A 14915-nucleotide genomic window follows, 5' to 3' on the forward strand; every position below is an offset into this window, starting at 1 on the left:
CTCGCGGTGGTGCCTCCGCCCTCCGGCTCTAGCTGACCTCGGGTTTGGCGCAGGTGGGCAAGGAGGGCACCGCGCACTCCCAGTTCCCACGAAGTCTCGTGCTCCGGGCGAGGGGGAGGGAATCTCCTCGAAATATGTAAATAGCCAAGCGCTGTCTCCGGGCGGGGGCAGCAGCCAAGGTCCCGTCGCCGCCGCCACAGGCTGTTTTGCATGAAAATGAGAAGCCTGACTGGATCAGTGCAGCACTCCGAGCAGCTAGGTGATTAGCATCAAACTGGGCGGCCGTCCCGCTCTCAGCCCTTGGCAGCCCCCGAGCCGCGGTGCCCCCGCGGGGCCGGTCGGCGGGCTCGGAGTCCCGGGCAGCCACGGCTCCGGTCGCCGCCTGGGCCGGTGAGTAGCTGCGCGCCTGCGGAGGAGCACGGCGTGTCGGCGCGCACGCCCACCCACCACTCACCCGCACCCACGCACGCCGCCGGAGCCCCGGAGCGAGGAGGGAGACTGACGCGGCGCCGCAGTCGCCGGGACTACTCGGGCTCTTCCTGGATTCCGCAGGAGCCCGCCCTGCCGCAGCTGCTGCCTGCGGAGCCCGCCGCGGTCCCTGCGCTCTCGCGCCCCCCGTTCGAGCCTGTGTAATGAAGACGGTCTCCCGGAGACTGCAGGGGGGCCCGCGCCAGTCTGCGCCGGGGACTGCGGGCCGCGCGGCCTGAAGGCCCGGGGGGACACGTCTTGGACACTGTCATCCCCGCGCCTCGCGCTGAGCCGCCTGCTGCGCTGGGGCTGCCGCTGCCCCTTGAGCTTCCCGGGCGTCCGATCGCGGGTCAGCCCAGGAGGCCTCGGCTTCCTCATTTGTTTGGGTCTTTTGTACGAGGCTCACAGTTGGCTAAGCACTCCTGCGCTGAATCGGGCCATTGTCTGCTCTCCCATTGCCTTCATGCTGCAAGTCTCGGCGCCCCCACCCCGCCCGCCCCCTGCCCGCCTCCTCCTGGCCTGGGAGCCTCCTAACGTGCCTTTCCCCCCCAGGAATCTGGAAGCTATAAGCCGAGCGGATTGCAAATGAAGTGTAATGCTTTGTGGGACGTGTGTAAAATCGGAGCCTTCGCCGTGGGGGTGTGGGGGGGCGTGGGGAGGGCCGGACCCGCCGCTGGAGGTGTAGACGCCGACGAGGAGGGGCTGGGAAAATGTGCGCAGAGTCCGCCCGGGTCGTGCGCGCCGTAGACTGATGAAGCACCGCGCCCGGCGCTGAGGCCCCAGGATTGGGGCAGCAGGTCGCCCTCCTCACCATGAAGAAGACCCGGAGCACAACCTTGCGGCGAGCCTGGCCTAGCTCGGATTTCTCTGACCGGGCCTCGGACCGCATGAGGTCCCGCAGCGAGAAGGACTACCGCCTGCACAAGCGCTTCCCCGCGGCCTTCGCGCCCCAGGCTTCGCGGGGCTACATGACATCAGGTTGGTAACCGCGTTTCGGCCCCCGGACCGGGTGAGCCTCGGCTGGCGATCTTCGAGCTGAGGACCAGCGGTGATGGATGCGATAAGTTATGGGGAAAGCGGGGAAAAATTAGCTCATATCCACCATTTTGTACCTCCGCAAGATCCACAGCAGGCCCTCTCAATATGGGGTTTGAGTGCTATTAGGTGAAATCAGGGAGGGGGACGAGTCAGGCGTTTGGGCTGCAGGGAGATAAATGACTGCAAGCTAGGGCGCTGCAGCCTCCTTGAGCTTTGTGCTGGAGCCTGAGTCCAGTGCTGCCCGCAGTGCCAGGCTCACTTGGTCCTGTCTTGCGGCCAGTTACCTCCTTGGGTATTTAAGCAGCCCCCTTTTTCTTCAAAGGGAACAGGTTTCATGAACCGTTCTTGATGGTTCCAGTGTATGTGTACATCTCAGGCTCGTCTGATTTGCACGCGGGGAACTGTGTAGGAGCTCATTGAATGCGTTCTGTGAGGTAATGGTGTGTGTGCGGGTTGAACACTCACATGATTCTGCGTGGATTTAGTATATGTTGCTTTGAATTAGGTTGCATGGAAAGAATGGAGACAGAATGTTGTGTTTGCGTGTCAGGAAGGACAAACAAAACGGTAAATGGAAGTGAAGGCTTCAAAATAGGTTTCATCTTAAAATGCAATACCCTTAAAAGCCTTTCTGAATGAGTCCGTTCTCTTTGGAAATAGAATGAGATGGCTTTGGTTTGTGATTCGAGGACTCAGGGGTAATATACTTGAGATGCTGGAAACCTTTACTTGGTTTCTCCTTACTTGTTGTTAATCACTGATAAGTAATGGTGTGGAAGATACCCATTTTTATTTATTTTTCATTCTGAAAAGAATTAGTTTGCTTCTAAATACAGTGTAATGGAAGAACCGAGATTTTGTTTTTAACCACATCCTATGTCAAATCATTCTAAGCCCTGCCTTAACTGGAAAGATTGTTTTAAGCTTGTGGTTGGTACTTTCAGTCTAGCTTTACTATCTTTCAACTAAAACAGCAAGTCCTTTTTAACTAAGGTCAGTATCTCATGCTTTAAAAATGTCTTGTGGTCACATTTCCGTGCATATAAAACCTAAATAAAATAACTATCTTTTTATTGCAAAATCAGGCAACACAAGGATGTTGTACTGTTTTGGCAATAAGGCTCCCTTGATTTTCTCTTTCATGAAAAGCCAGATCTGTGAAGGAAGTGACAACTACAGTTTATACTTCAGTTATTTAAATCACTGATGTAATTGCTCTACTCTTCAGACTCGTGGCAGTGGATTTGGAAATGCACCTAGGTCCAAATCTAACCTCAAAACACAAATGTATAGAAATCCATGTCTACACTGAGTGTTCACATAATCCTGGGTTATATGAACTAGGGTTTGAATGTCTTCATTCCACGCTTAGCAGTCTCCCTCTTTTCTGCCCCTCTTAAGGAGCCAGTACTGACACTAAGGGTGAAGCTCTAAGAAGGCAGGTGGCCAGAATTTCTGCAACAAACCTGAAAGACTAATAATTTCAGGCACATTGCCGTGGAGACTTTTTTTTTTGTCTGTCTCAGCCTTGCTTTATTATGATTACATTTTCTGTCTTTGCTAAAAAACTTCTTTGCTATTGCCAGTACTGCAAGACATTTTTGAGGGCCTAAAGAAGGAACTTTTATATGATTCTCTTATTTCATCTCTTGACCTGCAGGTGGTAAAATGGTCGTGTAGTAATAATAAAGGGTAACCTGTCTCAGGTGGGTGGTTTTCTGTCCAGATTCAATATTAGGTTACTGCTGAGCATAGAAGACCACAAGAAGAACTACGTCATTCGTTCAGCATTTTATGGAGTGCGTTGCTAGATTCTCATGGAGTTACAGGGTTGATAAAATATAGTTTTTGCCCAGGGAGAGAGGGCTATTATTTGTTGTTATTTTAAATGTTAACTAATACATGGAATAGAAAGTGAGTTTTGGTGCTAAATGAAAGAAATAATAAATATCAAGACAACCCCCCTATAGTGAATATTGAGAGAGTGAGTAGATTCTTCTCATATGCAACTTTTTTTGAGGTGATAAGTGGAGGTTGGATATCTGTTTCCTTTCCAAATATGGCTCCTTTCAACATGACCATTGATAGAAATGGAGGCTTCGTTGCAACACTCTGAGATCATTCATAAGAAGTTCTCCTTTCCTTAGGAAATGTGAAGGAAATCCACTTGTATCCAGTTTGTTGCTGTGGATACAAAGACTTTGTCACATAGAAAATGAAGCATCTTAGAAACACCAGCTGAATGTGGTGAAAACAGCTTTCCACATTTCTTCTTTCTGTTTGTCCAGCCATTTGGCTTAATGACTGTGGGTATTATCATACTTCAGTTTTAGTAAACAGGGTCTTTTGTTGTGGGTAAACTGTTTGAGTTCAGAGGACAAGATGAGGCTTCTCAAAGATGTGCTAAATAACTTAAGATAACTTAAGAGAAATAATTTTATTTTAAATTTGGGAAATGAAAGATCCTGGGAAATTTTTAGAAAAAGATGTTTATAGCAGTCTTTTTGGTCCAGCATACCTAACACACAGTAGTGCTGTGAGCAGAATTGTAAGGTTCTGAGATAGCTTTCTAATAAGACAGCAGTACCATTTCTAACTGGAAATAAGTGATTATCAGTGTAAAATGTGATTTACAGAGTGGGCTTGACATTGAGCCTTGGCTTTTTGTATCCCTTCAGGATAAACTACACTTAAGATCAAGAGGTTTGATCAGGCACACATAAAACTGACGAGGTCTTGGAAAGGGACAGTTAGATGGAAAACTGTGAAACTTTCAGTCATGAAGACCATGCCTTCTATGAAGGTTTTAAGCCCCCAATCCATGCTACCACATCTAAAGTAATCCTGAGAATTCACAAGCCTCCTAGCAACCAGGGAAGTTCACAGGCCAGGAGATGAGTTCATTGTTCCTTTGTCATATTAATTTCCCATTGGTAGTTTCTGGGCAGAAGGGGGGAAATCTTGCCTTTTGTTCAAATTGAGATGAATAATAAAATGTGCATGGCATTATCTGAAGAAGAAATGAGGTTTAATCAAATGTATGTGGGATCATTCACATTTTTTGAAAACTAGAAATTGTGATATTAACTAGAGATAAAAGTAAAACTCCCCATGAAAGGGAAATCTGTATAATGCCTCATATTAGATATATGCAAACATGCTCAGCTCATGTGAAGTGACTTTTCAAGGCCTCAAACCTTTTGTGGATGAAGCTGTTAGAAGCTTTTATGACTTATTCATACCCATGCTGCTGCTAATTTTTAATTTCTTTGCACTCTCCCCTCCGGCAGCACTGGGGATGGGTGCCTCTTTATTTTCTATATATAATTCCACCAGCATTTTAGGGGCATTCTTATTGATCGAGATTGTAAAGTTATCTTTCACTTCCATGTTCTAAAGAGAATATTCATAAAAGGCTTTACTTATGAATGAGAAAGCAGAGTCATGGCATTTTTTTATTTTGATACTTGTCATTTTAAATACTGTCTTTAAGGAATAAAGCAGACAATTAAAATACCGTAGCTTAAAGGATGCGAAAAGAAAGATAAAAGTCCTAAACTGACATCTTAATGAAATTTAGATCAGTTTTGTCTGCTGATTAATGAATATAATCAGTGGGGAGGAATGGCCAGCACATCAGTTGATTCGTTTATCAGTTTTCATTTTATAGAAACTAATTCTGGGGCACATTTGACTGTGTGTTCCAGTTCCTCATGTTCTGTTATTTTAAGAGACGAGAGAGTTTTCTGGGAGTGGAGGATGGACACTCGAAGTTCTAATTTGGGGCTGTCACAAACCAGCTGTGTCCCCGGCAAGTAATATGACCTCCCTCCATCTGTAATGAGTCCTTTGGTCCTATGCTTCCATTACAGAATTGGGCTCTGCAGTGGCTCTGTAACGAGTAAGAGAAAGACTTCTGTACACTAGCACATAAGTCGTTAGAAAAACTCTTTGCCTTTTTCTATTTAATGGAGTTGAGTGCTTCTGTATGTGGGAATCAGGCTCATATTGCAGTGGAATCCTCTTTCCTGTTAGCTTCATCTAAGGGATTGCCCTGGTGACCAGAGCAATAGAGGGAAGATGATAGATTAATATCTGGCAGATTATTATCATATGCAGATTTTAATAAACAGCGTCTTGTCACCTTTTGTCCTCTTTGCAGAGATCAATTTTTAGGCTACCTGCTCCAACTGTGTTTTAATTTGAAACTAACTATGTTGACTGCTTTCATCAGGCAGGTGTAAGTGAGGAATATTATACTCAGTAGTGAATGACTTTATTCATTATTTCCCAAGAGAACATAAATGTGTTTACAAAAGATCACCTCTCTTAGAATTTCAATGTCTTTTACACTCTTGTGAATGTTTTTATTTGAAAAAAGGAATTTGAAGTGCAAGGACCCGAGTTTGATCCCTGGTACCAAAAAAAAAAAAAAAAGAATATGAGTATATTGTATTAAAATGTTAGAATTTTTACACCTTCAGAGCAATTTGGGCCTTAATAAATTCCCTGTGCCTCAGACAGTTCGGACAATTCAGACAATAGTATGTTCTTTGGTACAAGATTGCTTATGCTGAATTTGGATGTAACCAGAAAGCAAAATCTGGTTAGATCCTTCCTAGTGGGATAGTACACTAACTTCTGACTTTAGGACAAGCTTTTGTAGCTCAAAAGATGATACGATGTGGTGATGATGTGATGCCTAATCTAGACATAGTAGTTCTTGTAGTTTGTGAGAGTGCATAGACTATAATCAACTCTAAATTGTCTCAAACTATATAGTAACACAAGAATGAAATGACATGGGTAATTTTTAAAGAAGGTAATGAACTTTTCCTTAAGTAATAAATTCTAAACTACTTTTATTTGACATTGAAATGTACAACCGATGGGCCAGAAAATCCTATTCATTCTGCCACCTAAATATTTCTAAAATTTGTCTCTTCCTGTTCATCTTTGCTGTTTAAATCTTCTATTGTGTTACATTGTCTTCTCCAATCCAGTCCAGTCCATCCACCATGTGACCCCAGAAGGGTTTTATTACTTTTAATCCTAAAGCAAAGTGAGTCAAGTTGCTTCCCTTTCCATGTCTCTCATGAGTAAGAATGAAGTGTAGAGTATGAAGTCTTCATGGCATGGCGTTGCCCACTGTTTTCACCCCTTCTTCTGCTCCTTCCCCCTTGTCCTGTGCTCCAGGCACTCAGAACATTTTACCTTCAGTCACATCTTGGTGTCCTGGTGTGACATGCTCAGAATGAGCTCCCTAACTCTATAGGTTAGATAGAGTCCCATTTAACATTGCAGAACCAGAGCATATGCCCCCTTCCCTTTCATTCTTCCTCTGGATCTTTTTGGAGTGAATCATTCTCAAGACTTTTGTTTTGTACTTGTATTATAGCAGCATGGTCATGTTGCATTTTACCACTAATTTACCTGTGTGTCTCCTGTCCTAGATGCCCAGTTTCTCAGTGACAGAACCTGTTTTCTTCACATCTCTATTTTACCAAGAATCACAGAGCTTGACACCTATCAGGACTCAGTAAATATTTACTGAGTGAATGACAAAAGCATGGCTTCTAAAAAGTTGGATGAAGAGATGTCTTGAAGTCTTAATGTGAATTATCTTTTTATAACTGTAGAAGTTAAAAATTTATATCCTAGTATCTTGTCCATGTGGAATCTCCCACTATGATTGGTATACAGGACCAGCTGTCCATGAGTTGGCCATTAGAAAGCAGTAAATAATAGGATACAATCAAGAGTCAAGGAGGGTGGTTGATAGGATTGGTGCGAGTGGAACAGATTCACAAAAGAGAAGGATGTTCCTTAGAAAAGGCTGCCTGCAGGGAGGACTTGGCTAGGGTCTTGAAGAAGTGGGTAGGATTAGAAGAGATGGAGAAAGAGAAGCTTTAGGGGTTTTATAGAAGCAGTATGAACCAAGGGGCAAAATTAGGAACCAAAATGGGTATGTGAAATTTGTCACACTGTAACTTTGGGATGTAACTAGAAATAGTGTGTAGCTGGGCCCAGTGGACTTTTGAAATTTGGGTGAATATAGTTTACACTGCAAGGAACAGATTTGTGACTTTGGGAGAAAAAGAATGAGAGGAGCATGTTAGGAAGGTTTTTCTGGCAGTGATTTGCAGGATAAATGGGTTTCGTGACCATTTAGAATCTGTAGCCAGTTGGGGACACTCTGTGGTGATAAGGGATGTTGAGGAACTACCATAGAACCATATTTCTCAACATTGCCAGGAATTAGCATATCACCCTGAAGATATGTTTTAAAAATCATGCCAGTATACCACCTTGCCTTAGTCTGTTTAGTGTTAATATTATAACAAAATACCCAAGGCTGACTAACTTGTACAGGTTTATTTGGCTCACAGTTCTAGGAGGTCTGAATACCATGGTGCTAGCATCCTGATGACAGCCCTCTTCCCTGCCACCTTCCACTGCATTGCAGCATGGCCAAAGGGAGCAGCCTGCATGCAAAAGGGAATGAACACATGGGGTGGTCTTGCTTTATTGCAACCCACTCTGGAGATAACTAACCCAATCACGTGAGACCTCATCCACTCCCATAGAATGGGCAATAATCCCTGCCCATGGGCAATGACCTCATGGTCTAATCATCTCTTAAAGAACCATCACTTTTCAGTATTATTATACACATTGGTACCAAACTTCTGGCACATGAACCTTTGGGAGAACAAACCACATCCAAGCCATAGCAGATCAGTACCGTTATTTATTTAAAAGTTTTCTCTAAATTTTAACATTTTTTAAGCTTAAATTAATTTTTTAAAATTCCCCTTCTCTGAAATTATGAGTTGTATTTGATATTATATTTATTTCTAATCCACATTAAAATGAATATATAACAATTTCACTTAAGAATATTCAACTAGGTATTATCTAAAATGAACTCATGTTCCAGACTGGTACCAAATAATCTTAACACTTATAGGCCAGGGAAGAACAGGTGGAAAGGAAGAGGAAACGAAGGGCCCAGGAGAACAAAGGAGCTGGCCATTCTTTGTAGCTTTTGAACTTAAGAAGTGAAAGAAAATAAAAGGTGAATCATAATTTTTTTGTTGGAAGAATGCAGGAAGTGAACAGGACAGTGGGGAAGGTGGAGCAGATGATTTGTACTTTGGAGTAACAGATAGGCTGTCTAAGCAGGGAGGTCTTTTAGGCACAAATGAATAGAAAAGGTTATAGGGACAGGTTGGAGGTCATCCATGCAGCAATGTCTGTTGAGAACACAAGAATAGCTTAGCTTTTTGTACTTTATGTTCTGCTTCTTAGAACAGATGACTTAAGTTATTTTTATTTCCAGCAGATGAAGGGTCAATTGCATTCCATTGACTCTGAGTCTTCTTCAGGTTTTGAAAAACCTGGAGAATGGAGGTTGGGATTGCTTGGAGATGGATGTCCTGTTCCTAAGAGGAAAATACAGTTTAATTTTTGGATTTGTTTTATTACTATTTGCATTGATTCAGAAACTATTACTTTGTTGATAACAATAATATGCTTATGGGATCTGTAGTCAAGTTTGAAAAGAGATCGAGCAATGAAAGTAGCTACACAAAAGATGAGGCCAGCTATGTACATAACGTATATTTCAAACATCTGTCATACATCTACTTGGTAGAAAAATTATGGCTTAGGTAACACACTCACAGTTAAAATCTCCATTTATCTTTCTACTCTAATCCATGATGGCCCCTCCAGGCCAAGTTTTCTCTTTTTGAAGATAAAAGAAAGGTATTTGTCAGATGCCTGTGGGCATTAAGGGTAGCAGGACTTATATGCCCAGCCTTATCCTGATGGCCATAGTTTCAGAGGGGGAAACCAACTAGCTTTGCAATTAACACCCCCTCCTCACCCCCACTGCACATTCCTGTCTGGTTGGTTCCCCAAAGAGAGCTAATAGACTTTTTATTGCTTTGGGCATATCCACTCTTTGCTTTGAAAACATTTCATTATGAGATAAAATGAAGGCCCTCATAGTGATTGAGGTGCATAGGATATTTGTTCTTTATTTAAAAAGTTTTAGGGGCGCAGCACTTGAATCTCTCTCTTATGTCTGTATAATTCGCGACTGTTATGTTCAGATGTGCCCCCCACCCCCGACTCTGGCCCCTCATACCTCTGTATCTGACCTTATTTGGAAGTGAGGTCTTGGCAGATATCACCATGCTAAGTTGCAGTCATACCAGAGTAGGATGAACCCTGAATCCAACATGACTGGTGTCTTTGTAAGCAGAAGAGACACAGACACTAGGGCAAATATCCCGTGATGAGCCAGACAGGGCACTCCGTACACACCTTAAGATCATTGACTTGTCTGTCGTTGTTTTCTTGTCTGACCCTTCTAGACTGAAAGGGTCTCATGGACATGGTTCAGGTCTCCCTTGGCTTGCATTCCCAGCGTCTGGCAAGTGCCAAGTGTGAACTAGGTGTATAATTGGAGTATAAATATGTAGATATGGGGATATATAGTCCTGCTGTTAGTCGAGGAGGTACAGTGAGGTCTCTGTGTTCCATTTGTTCTTTAACCATAAGCACAGTTAGCATCCTTGGTGAAGGATGTGGCCTGCAGGGCAGTTGTGGTGCATCTGTCACCACACTGCACTCGTGCTGGCCAAAAGAACAAACAGGTGGGCCAGGGATTTAGCTCAGTTGTTTTGCCGCCTGCCTTGAAAGTGCAAGGTCCCGAGTTCGATTCCTGGTACCAAAAAACAAAAAACAAACAAATAAAAAAAGAACAAATGGGTAAACCCAGGCAACCACATCCATTGGGCTCTACAAATAGACTTTTGTTTTAGGGTTTAAAAATAATTCTAGGATGGATCTTTGACAGAACTGTAAAACAATATAGCTTATTTGAATCCACCAAGTGTCTAAGATAAATCATCCCTTTTAGGTTAGATGCTAGTGCTTATAATTATAATGGAGCTTCCTGTTAACCTAGTGAACTCACTTGAATTTTAATTTCGATTGATTTTTAAGTAATTGAAACAAATATTTGGACATATGTTTCCACATTTAGTAATGGCAGTTTATAATGTAAATAATGGACATATCTTGATTCACTTTTAAAAATGCTTTTTATAATATGAGAAAAGGAAAAACATGGAAACCATGTAACCTATTTGTAAATAGGGAAGAGTGGAGGGGGTGAAGGGAGAGTGGGGAATGGGAAAAAGATAAGAACCAAGATTCATCATGTAAAGGTACAAGATCCCAATGATGAATGTAACTGTATTGTATACCTAAAATGTACCAATAAACTTTATAAAAATTGCTTTTTGTAAGTCTGTTTAGCCAGAGAGTGAACAAGCCACCCAACCAAAGATGGCCATAATGTCAGATGGATTTTTCCACTTTTGTAATATTGGCTTCTGCCTTAAGTTCATAAAATGCCTCCATGTAGCACCAGAGCATTGTGATTTGGGACTATTAAATCAAAAGAGTCTAGAGTCTAGGCACACAGTTACTGTCCATGTAACATTGGAATTTTATATCATTAGTCTGTCCTCTGTTTCCTTATCTGTAACATGTGGATAAAATACCACCTCATTTATATCTAACTTACAGTTTTTTAATGTTGATTAAATGAACAAGTATATCCAAAATAACCAGCATAGTGCTTGATACTCTGAGAACTAAATACATCCTTGAGGTTATATTATTATTTCTTTTAGGGCATGATGCAGAATTGGTCATTCCTAAATGCTTTTCATCTGAGGATGCAGAAGAAGGATGTTAGCAGACAACTTGTTCAGGGTCAGATGGAGTTCAAAGCGGCATTAAGTCAGATTCTTAACGTATACTTGGTATTCATTTAATCAGAAATAAAATATTCCATTTCTTATTGAGTTTGGTGCGTGATCTTCTAAAAAAACTGGCATAATTATTCATTTATCTAAGTGGGCTCACTTGTCCCTGAATTTCCACCTTAGGAAAAGTACTGCAGAATCATTGTGTATTCAATATTTCTATGAAATATAAATCTAAGAGAACTTGGCTTCACTTAAAGTGGAAAACTGTTCCCCTGTCTAATCAGACACTTTAATCTGAGATACTTATGTTGACTTTTCATTTGAAGGTAAATTTTTAAAAAGCCTCTGGAGTTGAGAGTTGAGCTGTGTATGTCTTTGTATATGCAGTGAAAATGGTTCTCACAGAAATATAGCATGAGATAGGAAAGCTATGATTCTAAGGTACATCTTTCAAGGCCAGTTTTAGAGGTAAACCCGGTGAACTCTGTTCTGTAAGCCAAGTGCATTTTTCCTTCTTTGGTGTTTTTGTTTTTGTTTTTTGGTGATACTGAGGATTGAGCCTAAGGCTTTCATACTGAGCTACATCCCCAACCTTTTTAAAAATTGTTTTTTATTTTGAGACAGGATCTTGTTACTTTGCTAAGTTGCCCAGGCTGGGTTCAACCTTGTGATCCACCTGTCTTAGCTTCTCAGAGTGCTGGGATCATAGGCGTGTGCCACCATGCCTAGCTCTTTGGTGGTCTTGAAAAGAAGTTCCAGTGAGCCCTCAGGATTGTATGGGAAATAAAGGGGCATGCTACAATTTGGGGCCCACTTTTCACAGGTGTTAATATTTCAACTCCTTTCTTAGGGGATATCAGCTTGAGCTGGGGAGGGAGAAAGGCTTCCTTCTATGCAGCTTTCCAAGCTGCCACCTTATCAGAACCTAGGCTGGCCAGGATCTTTAGGCTTGGTGACACCTACTTTTGCTGAGTCCACCCATGTTTCCGTTTTACCTAGTCATTTTCAACAATTTTTTCTTCCTTCGTATCAAGGGAAAAATACTGAAAGAAAATCCTAAAGGGTGTGATTAATTTATTTTCTATGATTATGGCTAACTAATTACTTCAAAAGCTGCCTCTACTAATGACTCTGCAAGTCTTAGCTTTTATCAGTAGAAGTATAGCTTCTAGAGAATGTAGATCCTGTTTCCCCACATATTGTACCCTGCTTGATGTGAGTGATTTAAATATTGAGGGTGGGGGTTAGAAAGAGTGTTTGGGATGCCAAAGAAATAATAAGCAGTAATATATACTATCCTGACCTTGAGGTGGAGTTGCCATTGTCGAATATCATACCTATGTGTGAGGCACTGTAGAGTGGCATTGTAGATATGGCTGGCATCATTGATGCTGTGGCATTATTGGGAATGTGGTTAATGCTGACGGAGTGTCTTAGAGGCAGTCCCTGGTCAGGTGTCCTTAAGTGGGGCAGTGGGGAACCCGAAATCAAAGGGCCTGGGACATAGACACTGGCTTCTTGGACAAAATAACAGAGCTCTATTGTGCTTTTGAAATTTATTTAGATCCTAGGAGGGAGCCTCTTTACTCTCAGCTCATTTTGCTCCTTAGAAGGAAACTATTGTTTACTGAGCAAGTACTTGGTAGCCACTGCATAAGCATTACCTCGTTTAGACCTCAGAACAATCCTGTGAAAGCAGCCACTAATTAATATTTTATGTAGCACAAAGCAAAACTGAGATTTTATGTACACACACACACATACTCAGATGGTACATGTACTTTTAATTATATACATTCAACTGTTAAGCTATATGTTAAACATTTGTAAAATTAATTTCTTATTTTTAAATAAAATACTGTACTTAGAATTTTCTTTCAACCTCCAAGTGGTTTATCTAATACTTACCCTAAAGTAGGGGAGTCCCACTTGGGAGGCTTGTGTTATACTCTGAAGAGAGATTTTAAGTTTTTCTTCATATTCTAATGAGTTTGGCCTTAAATATTTATGTGTGTTGTTTGAAAATAATCTCTACTTATCCAGCTGCAGTTCTTCTAAGAATTACTGTGTCTTACCTAAAAAACAATAGTGAAGCCTCCTCAGACCTGTCAAGGGGTTGGGCTGGGATTTGCTGGAGTATTTCCACAGTGCCTTTTCTTACCCCTCCTTGCCTTATCATGACAGAGTGGGTTTCTTCATGCCCTTGTGAGCTCCTCTGCAGTCTTAATTGTCTTGATATTATCATGAGCTGTCAGTTACGCAGGGAACATCCCTGACTCTCGGAGATGAGATAGTCGGTGTTGCACAAGTCCTGGGTCTTAACTCGTTTAGCTCAAAGGTGTCTGACAACAAGATGTGTAACTTCTCATGGAAAGAAGTCTCACACATACACATAGTTTCATTCAATTGCAATCCATTTTTTTCTCCTTTTCCATTTTCCCTTGTACTTATCTTGACTTTTTTAGTTATAAAAAATTACTAAATTAGTGCAGTCAAATTTTTGCCATCTGTTGCTCGAAGAATTTAGACTGAACATTATTCTGAAGATAACCATAGGCCAAGATCCAGATAATTGAGCAAATTCACAGAACCTGGTACTATAATCTAAAATGACATTATCAGAGGACAAAGAAGGAGGAGTTGTATGGGTCTGTGTGGTGCAAGATTAGACTAAGTGCAACATAATCAAGGAATTAGTAAACGGTGAATTTTGGTGAATATGATTAAAAATGTAGGTGGTTAAAATTGGATGAACTATGTCTTTGATAAGAATCTTTTCACTGGTTCAGAGTATATTACACTAAATGTGTATTATAAAATCTTCAGTTTGGGGGGAAGGTGTTCCTGTGACTCACCGTAGGAGGAATCCTTTACAGTTTCCTGCAGTATTTTAGTGGATGTGTTCTGTAACTCGTGACAGCATAGTGAATATGAAAAATATGAAAGCATAATCTTCATTTAGTCTTCTGCTAGCAGGACTTGCAAAATCTAGCACCTGAATAATCCTTGGGGTATATAACAAAATAACACCGAAACAGCAAACTCTTGCTGTTTAAAATATCTAAGAACAATCATAAAGCTGTATGATATACAGTATATTTTCCAACAAAGCACAAATTACTTTTAAATAATATGTAGTAGTTAGAAATTATTTTTTAACCCTTCCCCCATTACATGGCTACCTAACTAGCAAACACTTAAATTCTTTTTATGTTAGAGGCTAGACTAAAAGTACTTAAGGAATATAACACAGAACTGTCAGCTCTTAACTAAAGTACACAGTTTATAATTCATCTGTACTTTCAACTTTCAAATCAAGACATCAAAATAGACAAACTCATAAAATATAAAATATCAAATCACTTGTCTTTTGTTTTCTAAGATTAGAATTTTAAAATTGTTTTAAAATCTATTGTTTTAACGTATTGCTCCCTCTTTCTGACAGTTTACTGAGATAGACTTGATTAGTAAGCAACTTCTTTAAAGAAAAGAACTTAATGATGTACAGTAAGTTCAGTGCATAGAAGCTGCATTCATCTGAGCTAGAAGACTCACAAATTCACTGTACCCTAGACCTTTGAGGAAAGAAATAGTGTACTCCGTAAATGCAAATATATT

The 14915-nt window shown here is 41.3% G+C and overlaps 1 protein-coding gene across 6 annotated transcripts in view; it reads left to right on the forward strand.

The window, feature by feature from the left end:
• Positions 1-14915, forward strand: part of Stox2 (storkhead box 2) — a 256201-nt gene that overhangs the window by 128317 nt on the left and 112969 nt on the right. Inside the window, exon 1 of one of the 6 annotated variants that reach the window (XM_004852989.4) lies at positions 727-1446. The exons of the other annotated variants lie outside the window; for them this stretch is intronic. Within the exon in view, the coding sequence (XP_004853046.1) occupies positions 1281-1446 (166 nt within the window). The 5' untranslated portion in view covers positions 727-1280. Of the gene's footprint in view, positions 1-726; positions 1447-14915 lie in introns of those variants that run through there. 6 annotated transcript variants of the gene reach the window in all.

This window comes from Heterocephalus glaber, unplaced genomic scaffold (genome assembly GCF_053883595.1).
Source record: "Heterocephalus glaber isolate CG9 unplaced genomic scaffold, H.glaber_assembly_v1.0 deba00001461, whole genome shotgun sequence".
NCBI classification, from domain to species: domain Eukaryota; kingdom Metazoa; phylum Chordata; class Mammalia; order Rodentia; family Bathyergidae; genus Heterocephalus; species Heterocephalus glaber.